Genomic DNA, 24,599 nt, shown 5'->3' on the forward strand with positions numbered 1-24,599 from the left:
GACGAGAGGGAGAAATTTTTTTATATATTCTATTTACTTCTAAATGTCCTGTCCGTCGGTACTTCTGTCTGTCTGTCTCTTCGGTGCCTTTCCCATTTCCCCTTTCTTTGCCATTTCTATCCTGCAGGTCTTGATTATCGGCCTATTGACAATGTCTTTCCTTGCCTAATGAAATTCGTGCCATCGCAAAAGCTTTTCAACCTTTTAGGTTTTGTTAAAGATTACAAGTTCTACATGATCTCATCTTCTCTTGTGATTGATTCCCACTGCCTCTTGAACAGATCCAAACCCGTCTTTCCTGGAACAAAACACATAGAAAAAGAAAACATTAAGAAATCTAATAGCTATTGAGCGGTTAGCAACTTTCTGGATCTGAATTCACTCATAGAGGTAGTTATGTAGTTTCTATATTTCTTACCAAGCTGAACAAGATGCTGAAAGGAGTCCAAAATGACTCCAATTTCAAGAAAAAAACGAGAGGGACCGGATTCATGAAAAAAAAGTCCATGTCAACTGGGACTCGAGTTATCCAGATCTTTGCATTAGCCAAGTAAAAATGACAAAAAATAGGACTGGTGTCAAGGGAAGTCGAGCTTGGTAACAGAGTTTAGAATTCGAATAAATCGGGTTCTACAGTGGTATAGTTTGCTTTCACTTCCCCCTCATGGATGTCCTAAGGTATATCGTATTCACCTTAGCAGTTCTGCAAGTTCCCTCTTGATTTTTCTGACCACTGGGGGTCCCTGGTAGGCCAGGGCAGTGTACAACTGGACTAGAGATGCTCCTGCTTTGATCTTATCATAGGCGTCCTGTCCAGAGGAGATTCCACCAACCCCAATGATAGGGATCTTTCCTATGATGATAAGCTTGAGTGAGAAAGAGCAAAAGTCTGGTAGTAGCAGGCACCCATATGACAAGAGCGAAACAAACCTGGTGGTAGCAATAATTACCCAAAGAGAGCAAAAGTCTGGTAGTAGCAGGCACCCATATGACAAGAGCGAGACAAACCTGGTGGTAGCAATAATTACCCAAGGGGTGGGTCGGTATACCGCAATGATTCAAATAAGTGCCTTTCTTTAAATAAGTGCCTCCTCCCCAATAAGGGCCCCCCATTGACCTCGAATTTTGGAATAAGCGCCCCATCCCCTGCCAGTAAAAAAAGATCCCAACAAATGCACCAGTTAAATGGTGTAAATCTTTATTTAGCTCTCATTGACACCCTCACATTACAACACGGTCTTCTTATTACCACTTCAACTTCTTTTTATCTGCGCACACAAATTTTTGTTCTCAATCAATTCAGAAGCTGGTATTTTCCGACGAAATAAAATAAGCGCCTCCTCCCCACTAAGCGCCCCTCAAAGACCCGGAAAATCAAGGGCACGTATTCTAATCATTGCAGTAATTAAAAAAATTTGTTGTCAGATCACCCTTGTCACCGCTGAGATGCTTGGATACATGTGAATGTGCTTGGAGACATGGGCATACAAAAAACTTCGGTGAATCAAAGATATGTGAACTATAGGAACTGGAACAAAACTTGGGTGACTCAAAGATGTGTGAACTATAGGAACTGGAACAAAACCTGGGTGTAGATGAGCGAAAATTGGAAGTTCAGGTGAATGAGAGGGGTCTGACACTAGTAAGACCCACAGATTAAAAACCGCAGGGTTCTTTTTAATACAACCACTGTATTTTGGTGAGTTGATAATAGCAGGGGTAGTGACCATTTCTGGGATCACGTGATGGTTTGACTTGCCTTCCGTCAGTCTGTACATGTCACCCACAGCTTCTGTTGACATTTCACGCAAAGGGGCACCACTCAGGCCACCTTGTTCTGTTTTGTTTGGGCTTTGTAAGGTGGAAGGTCTTGTGATGGTTGTGTTGCTGACAATCAGGCCGTCAATTTGATGCTGGAGCAAAAACAGAAGGCAAAAAGAATTGGCATTGGATATGTACTGCATACAGTACTGACACTGTCATATGATTGATGTTTTCTTAGGTGAAAAATTGATACCTACAAAAATACATATAATATCACAACTAAGAAAAACTACACATTCACCTCTTGCTGTGTTAAACTACATAATCAGCACAAGTAATACCACCACTTCAAACAACAAACAATCCATTACAATGGGACACTAAAACATCATCACCACAATTAATGTCATTAACAACAAAACATCATCATCATCATCATCACCATCACCATCACCATCACTGACATAACCATAACAATCACCATCATAACATCATCTCCATCACCATTATAAGCAGGCAGTATTACCCCTTGTATTGTGATGACACTGGCAATGTCTATTTTGTCCTCTTCAGTAAGGTCTGGTGCTATTTTGACAAGAAGGGGTGGTTGGGCTGATGGTGATGCCTGCCTGCGAGCCTCAAGAGCCTACAGGATTCAAAAACAACACTTATGGTGTATGGCCTGCATTCCATAAAATGCAAACTCCTTTAAAAAATATTAACATATTTTTAGTCTGTATTTTAATGAATTTGCTATTTTACTGTGTTGCTATGTGTGCATACACCTATTGTAAAAAAATGTTTTAATTGCAAAACGGCAAATGGCAATTGGCAAATGACAGTTGCATGATTGAAATGAATCATGGGCCTCATTAAATGTTTACAATTATGATCCATTGTGTGGGAAGAAGTGGTTTAGACATTCCCTATTGTCAAATAGTTTTACTATAAAGACTACATACAATCTTTAGAAAGTTTGCATTGGCGTGGTGGAATTAGGAGAATAAATCAACGCAGGATTGACATGGTCGGTTAATACCACTGTGGAAACACAGTTTTGCTGATGTTTAGAAAGAAGGGTTCTCCGGGTTCTGGGCTCTCTCATCTGTTTCTGATCCCCTTGCATTAACTTAGCAAAATTGTCTACTCATTATGCTAACGACTTACATTTTCAATAAGCTGTGTCAACTCTTCCCGTCCTTGTAGTGCCCGGAGACCAGGAGTGTTTGGTGATGATATGTTGATGACCAGATAGTGTGCTAACGGGCTAAAACACTTGACACCTTTTACATAGTCGGATACTGCATCTGGGGAGGTTTTGTTCTTGCCAACATTAATCCCAAGAACACCTTTAGGGTGGCCTGATCTTGCAAGGCGATCTTGTAATCTTTTGGAAGCAGCCTTATGACCATCACTGTTAAAGCCATAGCTAAAGTACAAATTAAAAATAAAACTAATAAAAATAAAATATATAAATAAAAAATAAAATAACCAGCATCACTTTTAGTGTTACAATACAGCCTCAACTTCAGAAATTGAAATAATATCTGGAGAATAGAAATATAGACAAAAGAAATATTTTAATTTTTGCTGCAACATCTGTTGTTTCTGCTGTCAACCAGACCACAGTTCATAATTTAAAATTTTTCTTTTGTAAACCAAAAATTGAGGTCAACTGTACAAGTCAATTGGTCAAGATAAATGATATAAACCACCAATTAGTAGATATTTTGGTAAGAACAGGAGCAAGTGGAACTTTATCTATGAATCACATACCAGTAACTTGTATATTGAAATTTTATTTGAATAATTTATCCTTCACTTTGTGGCTACATATAAGTCCTTACCGGTTAATAACAGCCTGGTCTTCAACCAGCCTGAAGACTCGTGGCTTTGGATTTCCTGGCTGTGGCTCAGGCGTAACACTGCCAACCTCCACAAACCCAAAACCCATCTTCAGTAGCCCATCTACAGCCTCTGCATGCTTGTCAAATCCTGCTGCCAGCCCTACAGGGTTGGAGAACTGCAGGCCAAACACTTTGGTGTTCTGAGACAGACAACATTGTCAGAAGGCAGGGGAAATATGTATCAAAGATGCACAATAATATAGCTAGATCTCTATAACATTGGGAATTAAATCAAACAGGGATTGAGGTCTTGTGTTCATCAGAGCAAAGTAGGGGGATCTTTCTTATAATGACAAATGAAAGGGAAATTGAAATAAAAGCCTTATGATAGGCATACAAGTTAGTAATAAACCTACAGTGTGTGAACTGTCACATATAAACTTAGAGCCTCAAAATTACACTGAGAAATGTTTGGATATTCATAATGAAGGCTTTTAGTAGTTACCAGTATTTCTGGGTCCTTGTTCTTGTCTTGGGGTGTCCATCCATATGCTGCCGCCTTGACGGCAAGTAGGTGTGCTCTCTCAGCGTCTAGTAGCCTTATGGCTGGCATAACTACAGTACTGTAGAACTTCTCATTTCCTGTCATTGTGTAATAGCCCCCAAATACCACTCCAGTGCATCCAATTAGGGCTAGCCCGTGCCGTAGCATGCTACGTGTAACCTTTTGTCTAAAAGAAGCCTGCAAAAAAAACAAAAAAAAATAAAGTTCTCTGATCTTTTACTTAAGTGCAGAGGTCACAACAAGAGAGCCTTCATTGTTCTTGTGTGCATTTTATTGGCAAGCGTTGTCACCAGGTCACTTCAGGTCCTTTCACATAGTATTGCATATTATGCAATATTGACAGAAAGTAATAATGCAACCAAAGTCAGAATTTCATATATAATATTGCAATCAATCTGAAATTTGGTGTCTTCACAATAAATTTCTGCTAAAGGTTTTTTTCAGCCAAAATTTTGCCACATGAATTGATAATTTTGATCTAACTTTGCAAATAGCTAAATCACCCACAGGGGGCCCAGACTAGTGGTTAACCAAGAGGTTGCCAAGGATTCTGCAATATCCAAAGAGTTAATATGATTTTATTGTCGTTTACAGCAAAAATGATGTGCAGAAGCAACCCTTCTTGACATAAGCCGCTAGCCTACCCCCTTTGAATTATCCTTTCTCAAAAAAGACCAATTCCTATACAATTTAGCCTTAGACCTTGGGCATTACGTATAGTACCAGGTGCGTACACAAGGGGTGCGCAGGATGCATGTACACCCCCACTTGGAGGTAAAAAGTTATAAGGATATAAGTTATAAGGATATAAGGATATAAGTTATAATTTTGAGGATTATTGAGCTACCACACAAAAGTGATAGCAGCTCTTTTATACATGAATTTTGTAACCAATCTTTATTAATCCTTCGTTTCTTGTGTTTCATATGAGTTACTAATTTTTTTTGAAAATGACTATACTTAAAAATTAATTTACTTGCTAAAGACGATACATGCTTAAAAGCAATTCTAAGAATTAATCATACCATTATGCACAAGCAGAATCAGTGAAAATCTCTCTCGATAAAGGATTTCTTCAGTCACGCAAATTCTTTTGCTTCTGCCGCCATTTTAAACTTACTATTCCCAGTCCGCTTGCGGCGTAACACACAGGTAGCCCATGAAATGAAAAGTCAGAAAAACTAAACGCAGCAAAAACTCAAGGAAAAGATAGAATATGGTAAAATGCTATATCAAATCGACTTAACAAATACAGGAAACAATGAAAGGGACGGGGGAGTTACGGGACCTGCGCTCGGCGCTTTTTCGTTTCCCAGACGAGTACTCGGCAGCTCAGTGGAGACACTTCTCAAACGTTTTTCTTTAGATGAAAAAGTGCTTTTTGACAACTTGCAATGGGCAAACATCCTCCCAAAACCATAGCAAACAAGCTTTTAATTAAATGTTTCAGTGGGTTACTGTCTATTAAAGTCACTTACATTCTAACCCTACAGTTCATCATCATCGAAGTCTATTTTAACTGCAACACATTTAGGCGCTTATTCGGGGAGGAGCTTACTCGAGTAATTACGGTAATCTATTCATGCAGGCGTTTCTGCAGATAGCGGATATTTCTTTGATCTGTTTTCATTTCAGTGCTGTGAGGATATCCCCCGCCCCCAAACCCCCGCAAAAAAATTGTATATATCTTCATGTTTGAAGTGGTTCATGCAATAATTTAATTATAAAATTCATATAATATACATTTTGTACAATAGATGCAAACAATGCTATAGTAATAACATTAAGACATTAAACACGTCTCAAGGCTTTTCCATGCTTGTGTATTATGCGGCCATATAGCTAGTTGGGCATATAGCTACCTCCTTGCCCTCCTAATGCTCTATAACCTTACCATATCTGGTTAAATTTTGTTCTGATTAACGAAAAGGGAAAACTTTATGAATGTATGACCATAAAGTTATAGTGTTGTCCCATCCGTCGAGAAAAAAAGGGGGGAGCAGTATCCGGAGTGATATCAGAGCAGTGTCCAAGGGGTCATCCGAGCAGTGTCCGAAAGGCTATCCTAGCAGTGTCCTAGTGGTCTAGTAATGTTTTGCAGATCCGACAAGCTGGCGATTCTATAATAACTTCTCTTCCTTCTCTTCCACTAAGTGATCATGGCCTAGTAATGTTTTGCAGATCCGACAAGATTGTGAGTCTATAGCGTCGTTCGAGCTCGATCATAAAGTCGAGGTGATCTGATAGACAGAAGTCACGGATAGGCTCCTCCTGAAAAAAAGATAAACATTTCACGTCAGTGGAGCGAAATGCGAGGAAAAAAAACTTTGCAAGAAGTATGACAAACTGATAATTTGGGGCAAAAGTTAAAGAGGCACTCAAATGTCTGAAGTGTTATTTTAGAGAGCCCTAAAGTAGTTTAAATTATTCTAAGTACCACAATAACCATCCAGTTGTTACCTTGAGTGTGACAAGAAGGCATTGCCGTTGAGTGTCCTCAAGAATACGCTGTTGAAGATGTTGGAACAGCGCAATGCAAAAGTACACCTGCAAGTAAAGGACATAATCGATTGATACTACCCAACTGGTGGCATTAACGTACTACCCAACTGGTGGCATTAACGTACTACCCAACTGGTGGCATTAACGTACTACCCAACTGGTGGCATTAACGTACTACCCAACTGGTGGCATTAACGTACTACCCAACTGGTGGCGTTAACATACTACCCAACTGGTGGCATTAACGTACTTCCCAACTGGTGGCATTAACGTACTACCCAACTGGTGGCATTAACGTACTACCCAACTGGTGGCATTAACGTACTACCCAACTGGTGGCATTAACGTACTACCCAACTGGTGGCGTTAACATACTACCCAACTGGTGGCATTAACGTACTACCCAACTGGTGGCATTAACGTACTACCCAACTGGTGGCATTAACGTACTTCCCAACTGGTGGCATTAACGTACTACCCAACTGGTGGCGTTAACATACTACCCAACTGGTGGCATTAACATAATTCCCAACTGGTGGCATTAACGTACTACCCAACTGGTGGAATTAACGTACTACCCAACTGGTGGCATTAACGTACTACCCAACTGGTGGCGTTAACGTACTACCCAACTGGTGGCATTAACTTACTACCCAACTGGTGGAATTAACGTACTACCCAACTGGTGGCATTAACGTACTACCCAACTGGTGGCATTAACGTACTACCCAACTGGTGGCATTAACGTACTACCCAACTGGTGGCATTAACGTACTACCCAACTGGTGGCATTAACGTACTACCCAACTGGTGGCATTAACGTACTACCCAACTGGTGGCATTAACGTACTACCCAACTGGTGGCATTAACGTACTACCCAACTGGTGACGTTAACGTACTACCCAACTGGTGGCATTAACGTACTACCCAACTGGTGGCATTAACGTACTACCCAACTGGTGGCATTAACGTACTACCCAACTGGTGGCATTAACGTACTACCCAACTGGTGGCATTAACGTACTACCCAACTGGTGGCATTAACTTACTACCCAACTGGTGGAATTAACGTACTACCCAACTGGTGGCATTAACGTACTACCCAACTGGTGGCATTAACGTACTACCCAACTGGTGGCGTTAACGTACTACCCAACTGGTGGCATTAACGTACTACCCAACTGGTGGCATTAACGTACTACCCAACTGGTGGCATTAACGTACTACCCAACTGGTGGCATTAACGTACTACCCAACTGGTGGCATTAACGTACTACCCAACTGGTGGCATTAACGTACTACCCAACTGGTGGCATTAACGTACTACCCAACTGGTGGCATTAACGTACTACCCAACTGGTGGCATTAACGTACTACCCAACTGGTGACGTTAACGTACTACCCAACTGGTGGCATTAACGTACTACCCAACTGGTGGCATTAACGTACTACCCAACTGGTGGCATTAACGTACTACCCAACTGGTGGCATAAACGTACTACCCAACTGGTGGCATTAACGTATTACCCAACTGGTGGCATTAACGTACTACCCAACTGGTGGCGTTAACGTACTCAATTGATCTGCTGCTGCCTAGACTGTCAGCCGTTTCTCCTTTGGCGGAAAGTCACAAAATTAAGCGCCAAAATAGCTTCTCAGAAACCTCACACCCGACCTAAGGGGAAACCTGACTCCACGAGGGTTTCGCGCGTACTACTACTACGGACTACGAACACGAAAGGGCAGGCTGACTCACAGGCCAGCTCACATTCGCACACAATCGAAGAATAGTCGTTACCTGGTAGTCGATCCCAAGCGTCAAACATACACACACATACAGGCAAATGTTCTCCCAGGGCAGAAAATTCCAGAAGCATTGACGAAGCCAATGCTGGCAGATCTGTGAGAAAATGGACATAACTCAGTTATGGTACTAAATTTATATGAATCCAAGAAGGATTCACTCCTTCCGGTCCTTTATGAAACACATACAAAGGTATAAATCAGCGCCAGGCTGAGGCTTTACCTGTGAAGGCGTGTAGCCGGACATCCTGAACGCTGACGAGACAAGAGGCAATTCCGCCTGCACACAGAGACATACAAAGAGAAAAAAAGTCAGCCAGAAACATACGATGAGATAAAAAAAGTCAGTCACACCCAGAAACATACAATGAGAAAAAAAGTCACAGCCAGAAACATACGATGAGATAAAAAAGTCAGTCACACCCAGAAACATACAAAGAGAAAAACAAAGTCAGTCACACCCAGAAACATACAATGAGAAAAAAAAGTCAGAGACAGCCAGAAACATACAATGAGATAAAAAAGTCAGGCACAGCCAGAAACATACAATGAGATAAAAAAGTCAGTCACAGCCAGAAACATACAATGAGATAAAAAGTCAGACACAGCCAGAAACATACAATGAGATAAAAAAAGTCAGTCACAGCCAGTAACATACAATGAGATTAAAAAGTCAGTCACAGCCAGAAACATACAATAAGATAAAAAAGTCAGACACAGCCAGAAACATACAATGAGATAAAAAAGTCAGTCACAGCCCGAAACATACAATGAGATAAAAAAGTCAGTCACAGCCAGAAACATACAATGCGATAAAAAAGTCAGACACAGCCAGAAACATACAATGAGATAAAAATGTTAGTCACAGCCCGAAACATACAATGAGATAAAAGAGTCAGACACAGCCAGAAACATACAATGAGATAAAAAAAAAGTCAGTCACAGCCAGAAACATAAAATGAGATAAAAAAGTCACAGCCAGAAACATACAATGAGATAAAAAAAAGTCAGTCACAGCCAGAAACATACAATGAGATAAAAAAAGTCAGACACACCCAGAAACATACAATGAGATAAAAAAAATTCAGACACACCCAGAAACACACGATGAGATAAAGCAGGCAGGGGAATCCGTTGTACTGAAAAATGTCTTACCTGCAAAATCAGCTCAATGTTGTGACAAGTCGAGGAGTACAGCGGTGGAATACCACTGACCGTTAACGATGGTGGAAGATGAATCTACATCGGACAGTAAAAAAAATAATAATAAATATATGAGGAATGCAAGTATACACCTTTAATTTCCCCCCCCCCCCAAAAAAAAAAAAATGAATGTTAGTCGAAGTCCAATTTTATTGATATGGATAACGTAGCCCAAAAAATGTAGGTCGGCTTACGGAGGCGTGCAGTCGACGCATCCACAGGTAACCCGAACAGACCAGGCTGGAAAACTTGAAAAGGAAGTCTCGACTTTGATCCAGATCCCCAGCAAACATGAGGAACACGGTCGAGACGAACCAGTCGTGGCCTGGGTACTCGACGCTAAGAGTGCCTAACAATAGTGTTAAGGAAGATTGGAATACGCCAAATAAGGTACATCTCTAGGCATAAAATTTACCCTGCAAATTTGCTGGAAGATGGAGTTTTTCGCTCTCTGGCTCTTCGCACAAAGCGAAGTGCTTCGCGTCACGTATTCGCTTGAAAAAATGGGATTGCGTGGGATTATTTGGGTGAACAGAGTAAACAAAGCAAAAGTTAAATCCCCACTCGTTTGAAAAGCTTTCGATTCCAGTCCATGCTCCGATTGCATAGTTCTCGAACCCATTCCCAGCTCGTTTTGCAAAACTTTTGAGCCCAATCCAGCTCGTTTTGCAAAAATCGATACAGAATGTGAAAGAGAGAGGATACGTAGCGTTGAGTCGGGGACCTTCTGTTGACTTCGCATGTAGAACTTGGCGTACTTGAGCAGGAAAACCAAGTCTTCAGTGCCCTCAGTACTAGACTGTAGCAGCCCAAGAGTGACGCCATAACGCACCGCGAGCCTGACACCCAGGGACTCGACCGCTGACAGCTCTGTGTTCTTCAGGCTCATTTCACCAACTGTCAATCACCAAAGGTTTAGCGATTCCATGGGAACCAATATTTGCCGAACAAAATCAAGTGGAAAAATTTGCCTAAAAAGTGTTCTGTAATGGCTGACGGCGGTGCATGTTGAAATGTGTGTGTTGGGGGGGGGGGGAGGGGGGGCGATTGAAAAAATAAATATTATATTAAAAAACTGAAAAGCACAGGGGATGAATTATTTTGTTGTAGTTGTTTCTGCTGCTACTGTTGCTTTTTGGCTGTTGTCAATTAAGTACGTGGATCTTTAACATAAATGTGGATGTTGTTTTTGCTGATTTTACTGTTGTTCTCGGCGTCGCTTTAGTTGTCGCCGTTGTTATTGTAGTTGTAGTTGTTGCTTATTGCCGCTGTTAATGCTGCTCGTGTTGATGTCTATAAATGTCCTGTGTGGGTTTCTAGCTGCGGTAAGCAGCTAGTCTGCTTTAAGTCGGTAAATAGTGTTTTTATCGCGAAAGATTTTGAAGCCGCATTGTTACCAGTTTACTTCCGGTCGATTACGTAAGAATCTCCGATGATTTTTAACGGAAAACACGAAAAATATTTCAAAATAAAGAAAGCAGTGTGTTTATTGGAAGTTTCTTCGAGGATGTGATTGATAATTTAGAGCGGATGGCCGGTTAAATATCTCAGATTCGAATAGATTCTTTTGTCTTTTAACGGTTGAGGTTTCCGTCGGACCTCCGTAGGTAAACTGGTGACAATGGGGCTTTAAGCTACATGGTGGTTTTACCTGAATATTCGATAAGTGGAAAGATAGCTTCCTCGGGCACATTTGTTAACGCTTGGCAAACAGATTCAAGTAGGAGCTTCACCACTATAGAAAAAAATGGATTAAAAGCAAAAAAATTTTGAACAATAGTGCTCAGAAAAGCAGAAGAAGCAGAGTTTGTCATCTTGAAATCTTAAAATCCTCAAGCTTCAAAAAACGCGTTGACTACAGTTTGGGCTGCAAAGTGCAGCCAGTACTTGCAGCTCGGAATTCGTAAAAACCACGTGGTGACCGAATTTTCTAAATAAACATAGAGAAGGCGCAAATAGGAAGACGCTTCCAGTCAGAATCAACAAATTTAAGGATCTCGGGGGGTTATTTGGCACAAAATGATGAGAACTCAGCATCCTAATGCCCTTGCAATAGTGTCAATACGATTGACTAAAGGAAAGGTGGAAAAGAAGGCAAAAGGGACATCAAAAGCAAGAAAAACTGACCTTTCAAATTGCAGTTAAACTTTCCACTCCTGAGTGACTCACAGAACACTCCACGGAACTTCTCCAGCCATACGATACTAAAATAATAGCGATAATTTTACTTTTATTTTTTATATTTTTCTATTATTTGCGATCATCGTGCATTGGGAATCATAAGTCAAAATAATAATTAGCTAATTTCGCTGATATGAGCCTTTCTACCTCTCTGCCGGCAATGGCTTCGCACCCTCCAGAAAATGCGTCACTTGATCGTCTAGAAATAAAAAGAGTTGCAAGAAAGTCAGCTGTTAAACCGCCTTTAACAAAACAACCAAAAAAGAGTGGAAACCCATGTAGGGGACGTTTAAAACTGAAACTTTTTAGAAGAGCTTCATTTAATTTCATGTTTGAAGGTCACAAGCTACCGTAAATGATTTAATAAAAGCCCCCCATCTAAATAACGCCTCCTATCTAATGAAAGCCCCCTAAGCTTACAAGTTTGTAATAAACGCCCCTCTCTAACAAACGCCCCCATCTAAAGAACGCCTCCTATCTATTGAAAGCCCCCCTAAGCTTACAAGTTTGTAATGAACGCTCCTCTCTAACAAACGCCTCTTTACCATCCCTTCCAGCTTAAAGCCGCATTGTCACCAGTTTACTTCCGGAGGTCCGTCGGAAACCTCAACCGTCAAAAGACAAAAAAATCTATTAGAATCCGCGCTATGAAACAGGCCATCCGCTCTAAATTATCCGTCAAACCCTCGAAGAAACTTCCAAAAGACACACTGCTTTTGAATTTTTGAAATATTTTCCGCGGTTTCCGTTAAAAATCATCGGAGATTATTACGTAAACTGGTAACAATGCGGCTTTGAAAACAAACGTCATAGGAGTATCGTTAATACAAATCAAATTAAATTTATCTGAGTTTTGCTTCTACTGGGTGAGGTTTGCTCTCACCCAAGAAATGCTTGCGTAGCAGGCTTTAATTTAACATGATCCTAACTGAGATTAGAACCCACTGCACTTGGGTTTGTTATATTTTTAAAGTTTGTAAAGAACTCTCTAAACGCCTCCCCTCTGAACGCCCCCCTTCGGATCATAAAAATTTAATAACTCCCCGGGCGTTAAAGTCCATATAACCTTTCAGAGTTGATAGACTTTGTCAATTCTTTATATTTTCATCTTCCGAATGGTATGTGGTTCGTATGGACCCTATAAAACACGCGTTCGCGCGAATAACTCAAAGCTGTAATATTGAGGTATTTTGGTCAACCTTCGTAAAAAAGGCCGTGAACTGAAAGGCCCGGGTCCAATCATTTGTGACGTAGATCGAGATGTCAACCAAATTACATGAGAAAACATATGCGCGCGCTAAACGGGTTCCCGTCTTCATTTCTTCTTAGTTATTGCTGAGAAACGTTGTGTGGTTACATCTTTTACAGTCATCTTAATATTTCATCCCGGTAGTCAAATGATTATTTAACTTCAGGAAACAAATCTGCAAAATTTAGCGGATATTTTTTAGTCTAATTGAATCGTTTTTCCATTGTGCGCGCGCTGCATTCGCAATCAAGAATGGCGACATTCTCACGAGCGCGCGCTGTTTTTGAAACCTACAACAAAACGATATTTTCTTTTTTCGCATACAATTCTCGACTTTAAATTATTCTTCGCCTCATTGTGAGTAGCATTGCAAAAGAAAACAATTCGCCAATATTTTGTGGTATTACCGTCTCTGATTTTTAACGGATTTAAGGAAAATACGTTGTTTCAGATTTTCCCGCCAAAACTTGGAATTATTCACTCGAATCAATCTCCTTTCGAGCGGCCAGGAAAATTTTCAAAGATCTGTAGAAAATTCAAATTTCAATCAAATTCAATCCCCTTTTCAGAATTTGAAAGTTTATCTATGCTTTGTTTTGGCTAGATTGATATAAGTAAAGGGTTTTAAGAACTTTAACTTGATCATTTACGTAAGCACATGTCTCAGTTCACTGGCAACTGAATCTACGATTCCTAGTGAGGCAAAATCCATACCTTTCTGTGGTGCGGTGTCAATGGATGGGACATCCTTGAGCAGGTATTCCTTGGGAGGTGGGAAAGATGAAAACAGAGGCCAAGGATACGGGTTATCGGGATCCTAGAAACAAGAGATGTGCAGATTGATCCAACTATGATATTAAAGAATGTCGATAAACCACTCCTTTTTTATTGTTTACAATTGAAAATCCATGAGCTTATTTGCAAGAAAACTTCAAGATAACCACCCACGATTGAATTAGCCCATGGAATTCTTTATGTGACTCAGGATTGAGCGGGAGAATAAAATGGCGGCGTGATTTGCCTTCTTTAATTTTAGGGTTTGCAATATTGCGTTATTTTCATCCCACATCAAGCGCATAAAAATATTGAAAAATGTACTTAAGAGTTCGTTATGGGCTGCATGTCATCCTCTTAGTAGTCACTCTATATCATGCCTGGCTCCTTTCTCAGGCCTCGAATGAGGGTCATGATAAAGACATATCCCCAAATACAGTACTTAAGTAGAAACCTTTCTGGCACTAGATACATTGGACGTCCAATAGAGGTAAGCCGATAATAAAGGTACTCAAATACAGTACTTAAGTGGAAAGCTTTCTGACACTAGATAAATTGGACGCCCAATAGAGGTAAGCCGATAATAAAGGTACCCAAATACAGTACTTAAGTGGAAAGCTTTCTGACACTAGATACATTGGACGCCCAATAGAGGTAAGCCGATAATAAAGGTAGCCAAATACAGTACTTAAGTGGAAAGCCTTCTGGCACTAGATACATTGGACGCCCAATAGAGGTAAGCCGATAATAAAGGTACCCAAATACAGTACTTAAGTGGAAAGCTTTCTGACACTAGATACATTGGACGCCCAATAGAGGTAAGCCGATAATAAAGGTACTCAAATACAGTACTTAAGTGGAAAGCTTTCTGGCACTAGATACATTGGACGCCCAATAGAGGTAAGCCGATAATAAAGGTACCCAAATACAGTACTTAAGTGGAAAGCTTTCTGGCACTAGATACATTGGACGCCCAATAGAGGTAAGCCGATAATAAAGGTACCCAAATACAGTACTTAAGTGGAAAGCTTTCTGACACTGGATACATTGGACGCCCAATAGAGGTAAGCCGATAATAAAGGTACCCAAATACAGTACTTAAGTGGAAAGCCTTCTGGCACTAGATACATTGGACGCCCAATAGAGGTAAGCCGATAATAAAGGTACCCAAATACAGTACTTAAGTGGAAAGCTTTCTGACACTAGATAGATTGGACGCCCAATAGAGGTAAGCTGATAATAAAGGTACCCAAATACAGTACTTAAGTGGAAAGCTTTCTGACACTAGATAGATTGGACGCCCAATAGAGGTAAGCCAATAATAAAGGTACTCAAATACAGTACTTAAGTGGAAAGCTTTCTGACACTGGACTTTTAATTGATATTGCCCTCACTTAGGTACCAGAAGGTACGTAGAAAAAAGTATAGCACCCTCCAAACCATCCTGCTAAAAAGAGAAATAAAAATACCTCATTGTTCTTTACCTCTGTAAGTTTCCTGTCTGGAATGATTCGTTCAGACGGGACTCCGACCCAGTATGTCTTGACAAGGATGTGATTGCGTTCACACGAGCACATATCTATGATGTAATCCGGTCTGTGGTGAAATAAGAAATCGTTACAAAGACATTATACACAAAAGTGCCTCTGCTAAGCGGCCACAGTCAGGCGCGTGTACCCAGGATAGATTTCGGATTGATAAAACTTTTCTTAGACTTAACAAACAAATGAATGAGGGTCTTACCCATTGTTCAGGCGGTTGTCGAGTTGGGCATCTAACAAAAGCTCCGTGAATCGATACGTGGATTCCAGGAAGAGAAAAGTGTCCAGGCAAGAGCACAGCACACTCAGGACCCTTAACACAAGGACAATGTTTAGGGCATTGTTAAGGCAAGGGAACAAGGGTACTGCACACAGCGCCGGCACCGCTGGACAAAACAACCAAAATTCTACTGGCCCAGAAATTATGGCGCTTTTCGCAACGATGTTGGTGGGAGGTGATGTGTAGACATTTTCTTTGTCTTTTGGTTATCCGAGGGTATTGGCACCAGTAATGCTGGCTGAGGCGTGCTAAGCGCCATTATCGTCCAGCCAACAATAAGAGTGCTTGTGAGTGCACCATGCAGCATTTTGCAACACGGAAAAACAGCAAAACATTCTCCTGTGGCTAGCCTGCGTTGCATTTGAACTAAGGGTTCTTTGTTTTCGAAAAAAAAATGGTGGTTCTACAAACGGCGACATTAATGGTTAATAAAATGATTTCTAAATCAGTTATGTATTTAATATGCCATTTTTTAAATGAAAACACAATAATCTCCCCCCCCCCTATTTAATGTTGACAGGACCAAGGTTGCAGGTGTCAGACTACAACATTGGGAGGGGGAGGGGGGTCCTAGGCAAGGGGGGTGGGGTACAAAGGTGTTATGCTAGAAATATGGCGTGAACACACGGGAAGCGTTTTCCAAAAAAAAAAATTATAAACATTTTATTCGCTGATTGCAGCTAGACACTAAGAACTATGTAAGTGGTCTACGAAATAACGCACAACAATGGTACCCCGACACTTGATTAAGGGTATACATCAATAGGGTTTCTACTACGGTATTCATGTAAGAATATATTATGTTGGCAATGATATCAGTACCTTAGACCAAAGTGGTGCGACTCCTCGTATTTGAAGAGCGACTTTATTTTTACTTCAGAGTCCATCATGACCAGTCGACTTATGAACTCCTAGAAAAACAAACGCAGTCATAATCATGACCAACCAATCAAGCAACTCATAGACAAGCAAGAACAGCCGAATTATAAAATCCTAAAAAGAAAAACGCAATCAAAAAAATCACCAACCCAACCAGGGAACTCATAACAAGTAATACGAGAGTGAATCATGAACAGCCGAGTTATCAACACCTAGAAAGAGAACAGCAATCAATAACATGACCAACCCAACCAGGAAACTCATAACAAGTAATACGAGAGTGAATCATGAACAGCCGAGTTATCAACACCTAGAAAGAGAACAGCAATCAATAACTTGACCAACCCAACCAGGAAACTCATAACAAGTAATACGAGAGTCAATCATGAACAGCCGAGTTATCAACACCTAGAAAGAGAACAGCAATCAATAACATGACCAACCCAACCAGGAAACTCATAACAAGTAATACGAGAGTCAATCATGAACAGCCGAGTTATCAACACCTAGAAAGAGAACAGCAATCAATAACATGACCAACCCAACCAGGAAACTCATAACAAGTAATACGAGAGTCAATCATGAACAGCTGAGATATGCGTGTCATCACTTGGAAGAAGAAACAAGAAAACAATTAAAACTATCGCTATGGATTCCCAAAATTAGCCGATGAAGATAAGTGTTTATATTCCGATGTGCTCCTCGGGTAGGTAAGGGATGTGATTGAGCTCCCGATACCCTCGTATCTACTAACCGCTAATGATGTGGGTGGGGAGTATACGGGTTCAGACGCGGTGATCTCTTCCACCTCAGAGCTGGATGTGACTGGTCTCGCAGCATCTGCCAGGACTTCATATACGGCGGGGAAAGACGATAGCACGCTAAGCAGGTTATTCAACGCCTACAGGACACAGAAAGAAAAGAAAACGATGTTGCCTAGGAGTAGAGGAAGTGAAAATTTTATTCGATTCTCGGCTTAACCATTCGGCTTTTGTGTGACACCGGGAAACATGCTATTGTGTGACACCGTGAAACATGCTATTGTGTGACATCGTCACAAGTTTCGTTGTGTGACACTTACCTTATGGTACGTCTTACTCTCGATAGTGTTCAATTGGTTTGATCCTTGGCTGGACCATTTGCTTGTTTGTAGCACCGTTGTGTGACATAACTCACCTTATGCCTGTTGTGTGACAGACGTGACACATGAGTTTGTGTGACAGCGTGACACGTGCTGTTGTCAAATCTCTTGGAACTTTCAACATAAGTGTTTTAGACAAAAATGAAACAAGTGATGACGTCATCTGACCCCTCCCATGGTCACGTGACCCAGAACAGAAAAACGTGTCGGAGAAGCTACTGTTCAAATCTAACATATATTTTTATCCAGAAATATTTTAACATCATTTTCTAAAACTTCACGCATCGGATATGCAAAATTTTGATACCGCGAAAAAATGGCGAATTTTTTATGTTTTTCGAAAACCAAATATTTGGTAATAACTTTTTCATTTCTTCAAAAATCAAAAATCCAATGCGCTAAGTTGTTAGGAATGGTAATATCAATGGTTTGAATGAAAAAAATCACAATTGTTGTAAAATGTTTGAAATTAAGTGTTTTTGTCGCGCAGAAATGGCCGCCATCTTGTTTTTCGCCATCTATTTTTATTCTCGAAAAACATTTAAAAATTGCATTTTCTTCTACAAAATGTCGAAAGTTTATTTTAATCGCTTGGATAATAAGAAAATAGAAAATCAGAACTGGAGTTTCGAAGAAAATAAAAATAAAAAAAGGACTCGACCGGGGATTGAACCCGGAACGTTTGCTTAAAAGTCAAAGGTGCTAACCACTGGGACACGGAATCAAGTTGGAAGACGCGCGGCGATTTTAGTCTATTTAACCGGATGAAGCGCTTTTCCCTTTCGTAGCAACGGAGTTTATGGAACGTCTTGCTCGTCGATAGTGTCCACGTGTTTGATTCTCATCTGAGCCATATTCAATTTGTGTGGCACCGTGACACATGCTTTTGTGTGACAGCGTGACATGTGCTGTTATGTGACACTCACCTTATGGTACGTCTTGCTGTCGGTAGTGTCAACGTGTTTGATTCTCATCTGAGCCATATTTAATTTGTGTGGCACCGTGACACATGCTGTTGTGTGACAGCGTGACATGTGCTGTTATGTGACACTCACCTTATGGTACGTCTTGCTGTCGATAGTGTCCACGTGTTTGATTCTCGGGTGGACCATTCGCCTGTTGTGTGACCCTTCTAATACGATCCAAACATCTTGTAATAACCGCCTTAAGTAACCTAGGGAAGTATACATATACAGCGTCACGCGAGACCAACAAATAAGGTGGAACCCTATTAATTCAGGCCCTCAAGAGGTTGGAAAACAGCTCGACAGCTATCCGAGTTCAACAGTTATTCACTGTATATACCTTCTAAACTTTCTCTAAACGTTTCAGTCCCCGGTTCCTCTTTTTGCGCTCCCACACCTCTCTTATTTAACATACTTTTTTTCGGTGGAGAATCCGCTAAAAAGAGATTCTACATGACCCATCAAAAAGGTTTCTTTAAGACTGACCTGACTGACTAATACAATCAGCGGCGTAGCCAGGATTTTTAACAGGAGGGGGCCCAAAAGGCCACTTCAAGGCATTTTTCCTGTATTACATTTGCTGTATTTTTGGCTGCTAGAAGGGGGGGGGGGCCTGGGCTACGCCCCTGACAATACGGCCTCCTTTATTTTCCCAAAGAGGAGGTGCCTAAAGTCATATTCGTTATTGACAGAGGGTATCCCTTATATAGAGGATCCACTGGAATTCAACTCTGAAAAAAAAAACTATCGCTTTTCTCGCGTGAAGGAGTATCGTTTTAGAGAATTTTTTAAAAGTTTGGATACCTCTTTTCTCCAGTGCGACCATCCCCGGGGCTGTGGCGGCGATCTGTGACACCATCACGCCGTAACCAAACTTCTCCCATTTGCTAACCTGAAGAGGTAAAAAAAATGAAAACTTGAACAGAGCGCGTATATTGTAGCGCGAATAATCAGTTATTGAGACATTAGGCCGAGGAAGTGTACAAATCGCACTTAAAGTCTGACGCGGTGACGCGTTCTACCGTGACCACCTTTGTGAAGTAAGCAAATACGAATGCAAGAAATGTGCCATCTGTTTGACAAGAACTTTACAAGCGAACCAGCGTAGCAAAAAAAAATCTTTAAGTCGCATCAGAAGACGACGGAATCCTCCTATACATGGAGTATCAATCAAATCTGCGAATCTAGTATGCTCATTGGCTAAGGCTATAAGTTTTTTAAACTTATGTGGTCAGTGTAGCGGGAGTCACGCTAATGTCGGGCAAGAAGATGGATGGGATAATTCAGTGCGCAAAAGACGAAGTTATCAGAAAAGCGGCGGAAAAGAAAGCGGGTAAAAGATGTAAAGGGCAACACTTTATTACGTGCTCTTGTTCTCGGTGTCCTTATTTTACCTGCAGCTTTTTGGTGTATCTTTCGTACATGTAACCCACACACTCATTCATCGTGCCCGTTTGTTGGAGCATAAGCAGGCCCTTGGGCGTTCCGGCGAAATTCAGGAGGTTATCGATGAGCGAGCTCTCCCAGGCTAGACTACAATCAGAGACAAGCACATTTTATTACTGGGCACTTCCATGCTAATGTCTAATCAGAGACAAGGACACCCAATACAGGATGAGCTCTCCCATTCTAGGATACAATCAGATACAAGCACATTCAACACAATCAAAGACAAGCACACTCAATAAAATGAGAGACACGTACACTTAATAAAATCAGAGACAAGTACTCTCAATACAGGATGAGCTCTCGCATGCTAGACTACAATCAGAGACAAGCACATTTTATTACTGGGCACTTCCATGCTAATGTCTAATCAGAGACAAGGACACCCAATACAGGATGAGCTCTCCCATGCTAGGCTACAATCAGATGCAAGCACATTCAACACAATCAGAGACAAGTACACTCAATAAAATGAGAGACACGTACACTTAATAAAATCAGAGACAAGTACTCTCAATACAGGATGAGCTCTCCCATTCTAGGATACAATCAGATACAAGCACATTCGACACAATCAAAGACAAGCACACTCAATAAAATCAGAGACACGTACACTTAATAAAATCAGAGAAAGTACTCTCAATACAGGATGAGCTCTCGCATGCTAGGCTACAATCAGAGACAAGCATGTTCAAAAGTGGGTTAGCTCTTCCATGGTACTGTCCAATCAGAGACAAGCATGTTCAAAAGTGGGTTAGCTCTTCCATGGTACTGTCCAATCAGAGACAAGCATGTTCAAAAGTGGGTTAGCTCTTCCATGGTACTGTCCAATCAGAGACAAGCAAATTCAATACAATCAGAGACATGTTCATCTGACGTACTTGTCAGCTTCTTGTACTGTGTCAGTGGGGGAGTCATCCGCAGAGTTCTCTGTAGCCGACATTGAGGGGGAATCCTTGATCGCCTGAAAAACACAAGGTTAAATATATAACACTAGCTTGCGTTACCATTTCCTTGCATTACCACAATCTTGCGTTACCTCTTAGCCTCACATTGCCCCAGGCGTCGGCCACATACTTGTACTGTTGCTTGCGTTATCACTGGCTTGCGTTACCACTAGCTTACGTTACCATTTCCTTGCATTACCACAACCTTGCGTTACAAGTGATCTTGCGTTACTTCTTAGCCTCACCTTGCTCAAGGCGTCGGCCACATACTCGTGCAGGGAATAGTGGTTGAGCACGATAAGTCCCTCACAAGTAGTCCATAGCTGTCGGCAGACGAATAGAAACCCGCTGATGACGTCAGTCCCAGGTAGGAAGCCACCGGGGAGTCGATTGGCGAGTGCCTTTTTGGCGAAACCCGCGATGATGTGCGCAGGAGAGAAACTATGATGCAAAATCATAATGTGAACTCGCCTTGTTACAAATACAAGCAAGTCGCGATAATTCAGAAAAAAGGGCTTCTCAAGGGAAGGGTTACAGGCTTAGTCCCGCCTCTGATCGCATTAACCTGTATTGGGGGACGTGAAAGAACGGCTGGGGACGCTGACCCGTAGTGCCATGCTTAGTGATAATGATCGCATTAACCTGTATTGGGGGACGTGAAAGAACGGCTGGGGACGCTGACCCGTAGTGCCATGATAAAGCTCACATACTCACACTCATCGTTGTAAACGGCGTAGAACAGTCTGTAACTTTATTAAATAGCCTGCGTAGCAAGCGTTCTTTGAACTCAAACAAACAGGAATGCTTGCTACGCAGGCGCGTACACGGGGGGGGGGGTGGGGGGGTGCAGGAACTTTGAACTCAAACAAACCGGAATGCTTGCTACGCAGGCGCGTACACTGGGGGGGGGGGGGGGGTGCAGGAAATTTTAAATCAAACAAACCGGAATGCTTGCTACGCAGGCGCGTACACGGGGGGGGGGGGGGGGGTGCAGGAACTTTGAACTCAAACAAACCGGAATGCTTGCTACGCAGGCGCGTACACGGGGGGTGCAGGAACTTTGAACTCAAACAAACCGGAATGCTTGCTACGCAGGCGCGTACACAGGGGGGTGCAGGTTGCGTGCAACCCCCCCCCCCCCCTTGTCATATCAATCGATGGCTGTCCTTTATGCTAAAATGGTCTAAAAGAGACTTGGGCAAGCGCGCGGGAGACCTGTGGTATTCTAAAACCTTAGGGACTAGGCTCCATTTCCAAGATACAAGCATAATCGCAGTAAACACGACCTCCTGCAAGTTTACGTGGAAATTGGTTGAAGTGTAAATGACAAAGCGAGATGGAAAAAAGAAAATTTAAAACAAGATTGGCTGATATGAAAGCCAAAAATTGGGTCATTTCTTATTAAGAAATCTTCAAATCCTATGGTTTTTCCATTTGATACCTATGACTGCGCTTCGAGATTTATCGTTTTAAGAGTATATGAAAGGAAAGGTGCGTGCACAATTCGCTATCGACTATTAAATGCTGGAATAATTCGCCATTTGGAATCTTACCTACTCCGCTGCCACCGATCTTGGGACTCCCCGTACATCAGCTGAAGTCGGCCGCCTTCGGACGCAGCCAGGGTGGCCAACACGTCCGATACGAGCAGCAAGAGCCCTTCAGTGTCCGACTCCTCGCCCCCGTCTAAATCCTAAGCACATTATTAAGCACCTTTAGATTACTATTTTCGATCGAATATGTTTAAATTTTAAAATCAACCAAATAGCCCATGTTAACCTTGGTTCGCCACTATTTTCGATTGAATATGTTAAAATTTTATAATCAACTAAATAGCCCATGTTGACCTTAGGTTCGCCAGTATTTTCGGTCGAATATGTTCAAATTTTAGAAAAAAAAAAGCCCAGGATCGCCATGGTTCGCCACTATTTTCGGTCGAATATGTTCAAATTTTAGATGAAAAAAAAAAAGCCCAGGTTCGCCATGGTTCGCCACTATTTTCGGTTGAATATGTTCAAATTTTAGATGAAAAAAATAGCCCAGGTTCGCCATGGTTCGCCACTATTTTCGGTCGAATATGTTCAAATTTTAGATGGAAAAAAAGCCCAGGTTCGCCATGGTTCGCAACTATTTTCAGTCGAATATGTTCAAATTTTAGATGAAAAAGCCCAGGTTCGCCATGAGCGCTTGCAAACGAGGCTCTCCAGTTAAAAAGAACGTGGCGGCGATAGCGGCCCAATCGCAAAGCTTTTTTAAGAGCAAGAGGAGAGTAAAATTATACTCACGTAAAATCCATCTAGAATGTTCTGGACAGGAGCCAAGAGGCTGGTTGTGATGGCGTCCTGTGGAGGCGATAACACAACGATAGGAGGCGATCAGACTTCAAGGTACATGCTTGGAGATACATAGCTTTTTGTGTGACCCATCATTCTTGACCCCTCTCCTCCCCTACACCTATTTTCTGGTCCCTTGTTACCTTGCAAAGACAGTCCCTACTAGCGGATAACAGTTGTTACCTTGCAAAGACAGTCCCTGCTAGCGGATAACAGTTGTTACCTTGCAAAGACAGTCCCTACTAGCGGATAATAGTTGTTACCTTGCAAAGACAGTCCCTACTAGCGGATAACAGTTGTTACCTTGCAAAGACAGTCCCTACTAGCGGATAACAGTTGTTACCTTGCAAAGACAGTCCCTGCTAGCGGATAACAGTTGTTACCTTGCAAAGACAGTCCCTACTAGCGGATAATAGTTGTTACCTTCCAAAGACAGTCCCTACTAGCGGATAACAGTTGTTACCTTGCAAAGACAGTCCCTGCTAGCGGATAACAGTTGTTACCTTGCAAAGACAGTCCCTACTAGCGGATAACAGTTGTTACCTTGCAAAGACAGTCCCTACTAGCGGATAACAGTTGTTACCTTGCAAAGACAGTCCCTACTATCGGATAACAGTTGTTACCTTGCAAAGACATTCCCTGCTAGCGGATAACAGTTGTTACCTTGCAAAGACATTCCCTACTAGCGGATAACAGTTGTTACCTTGCAAAGACATTCCCTACTAGCGGATAACAGTTGTTACCTTGCAAAGACAGTCCCTACTAGCGGATAACAGTTGTTACCTTGCAAAGACAGTCCCTGCTAGCGGATAACAGTTGTTACCTTGCAAAGACAGTCCCTACTAGCGGATAACAGTTGTTACCTTGCAAAGACATTCCCTGCTAGCGGATAACAGTTGTTACCTTGCAAAGACAGTCCCTGCTAGCGGATAATAGTTGTTACCTTGCAAAGACAGTCCCTACTAGCGGATAACAGTTGTTACCTTGCAAAGACAGTCCCTACTAGCGGATAACAGTTGTCACGTTGCAAAGACAGTCCCTGCTAGCGGATAATAGTTATTACCTTGCAAAGACAGTCCCTACTAGCGGATAACAGTTGTTACCTTGCAAAGACATTCTCTGCTAGCGGCGCTGTTGGCAGCAATTTCTTGTAGAACCTCACAAACCAGTTCACCCGG

The 24,599-nt window shown here is 41.7% G+C and overlaps 2 protein-coding genes across 4 annotated transcripts in view; both read right to left on the reverse strand.

The window, feature by feature from the left end:
* Positions 1-106: 106 nt before the first annotated feature.
* LOC5506865 (dihydroorotate dehydrogenase (quinone), mitochondrial) lies at positions 107-5,330 on the reverse strand. The gene is made up of 8 exons (XM_001627498.3): positions 5,202-5,330; positions 4,117-4,353; positions 3,612-3,811; positions 2,932-3,193; positions 2,291-2,410; positions 1,760-1,913; positions 694-853; positions 107-298 (listed from the first exon to the last, which is right to left on the reverse strand). Exons 1-8 carry the CDS (start codon positions 5,202-5,204, stop codon positions 241-243), a joined length of 1,194 nt encoding a protein of 397 aa, XP_001627548.2. The 5' UTR covers positions 5,205-5,330; the 3' UTR covers positions 107-240.
* Positions 5,331-5,870: 540 nt separating this feature from the next.
* LOC5506851 (protein broad-minded) overlaps positions 5,871-24,599 on the reverse strand; it is a 41,154-nt gene continuing 22,425 nt past the window's right edge. For 2 of the 3 annotated variants that reach the window (XM_032375312.2, XM_001627499.3), the window contains exons 15-37: positions 24,525-24,599; positions 23,374-23,430; positions 22,642-22,781; positions 21,334-21,529; positions 21,023-21,105; positions 20,090-20,228; positions 19,500-19,587; positions 18,786-18,904; positions 17,344-17,490; positions 16,533-16,621; positions 15,633-15,743; positions 15,359-15,485; positions 13,830-13,932; positions 12,014-12,065; positions 11,813-11,889; positions 11,337-11,420; positions 10,391-10,582; positions 9,880-10,034; positions 9,638-9,721; positions 8,706-8,762; positions 8,478-8,579; positions 6,637-6,723; positions 5,871-6,447 (exon numbers count right to left, since the gene is read on the reverse strand). The exon at positions 24,525-24,599 is cut by the window's right edge and continues 11 nt beyond it. In XM_032375312.2, coding sequence (XP_032231203.2) covers positions 6,334-6,447; positions 6,637-6,723; positions 8,478-8,579; positions 8,706-8,762; positions 9,638-9,721; positions 9,880-10,034; positions 10,391-10,582; positions 11,337-11,420; positions 11,813-11,889; positions 12,014-12,065; positions 13,830-13,932; positions 15,359-15,485; positions 15,633-15,743; positions 16,533-16,621; positions 17,344-17,490; positions 18,786-18,904; positions 19,500-19,587; positions 20,090-20,228; positions 21,023-21,105; positions 21,334-21,529; positions 22,642-22,781; positions 23,374-23,430; positions 24,525-24,599 — 2,478 coding nt within the window. In that variant the 3' untranslated portion in view covers positions 5,871-6,333. The remainder of the gene's footprint in view (positions 6,448-6,636; positions 6,724-8,477; positions 8,580-8,705; positions 8,763-9,637; positions 9,722-9,879; positions 10,035-10,390; positions 10,583-11,336; positions 11,421-11,812; positions 11,890-12,013; positions 12,066-13,829; positions 13,933-15,358; positions 15,486-15,632; positions 15,744-16,532; positions 16,622-17,343; positions 17,491-18,785; positions 18,905-19,499; positions 19,588-20,089; positions 20,229-21,022; positions 21,106-21,333; positions 21,530-22,641; positions 22,782-23,373; positions 23,431-24,524) is intronic. The other variant, XM_032375313.2, reaches the window with a different exon arrangement.

The sequence above is a fragment of the Nematostella vectensis genome, chromosome 13, assembly GCF_932526225.1.
Source record: "Nematostella vectensis chromosome 13, jaNemVect1.1, whole genome shotgun sequence".
Classification (NCBI taxonomy): domain Eukaryota; kingdom Metazoa; phylum Cnidaria; class Anthozoa; order Actiniaria; family Edwardsiidae; genus Nematostella; species Nematostella vectensis.

Bases quoted from the DNA above. Each gene is read 5' to 3' on its own strand.
- LOC5506865 (XM_001627498.3), bottom strand. The intron at 3,194-3,611 runs GTAAGGACTTAT...TTTGTACTTTAG, and splicing joins GACCAGGCTGTTATTAACCG to CTATGGCTTTAACAGTGATG. The intron at 854-1,759 runs GCAAGTCAAACC...TTATCATCATAG, and splicing joins CATGTACAGACTGACGGAAG to GAAAGATCCCTATCATTGGG.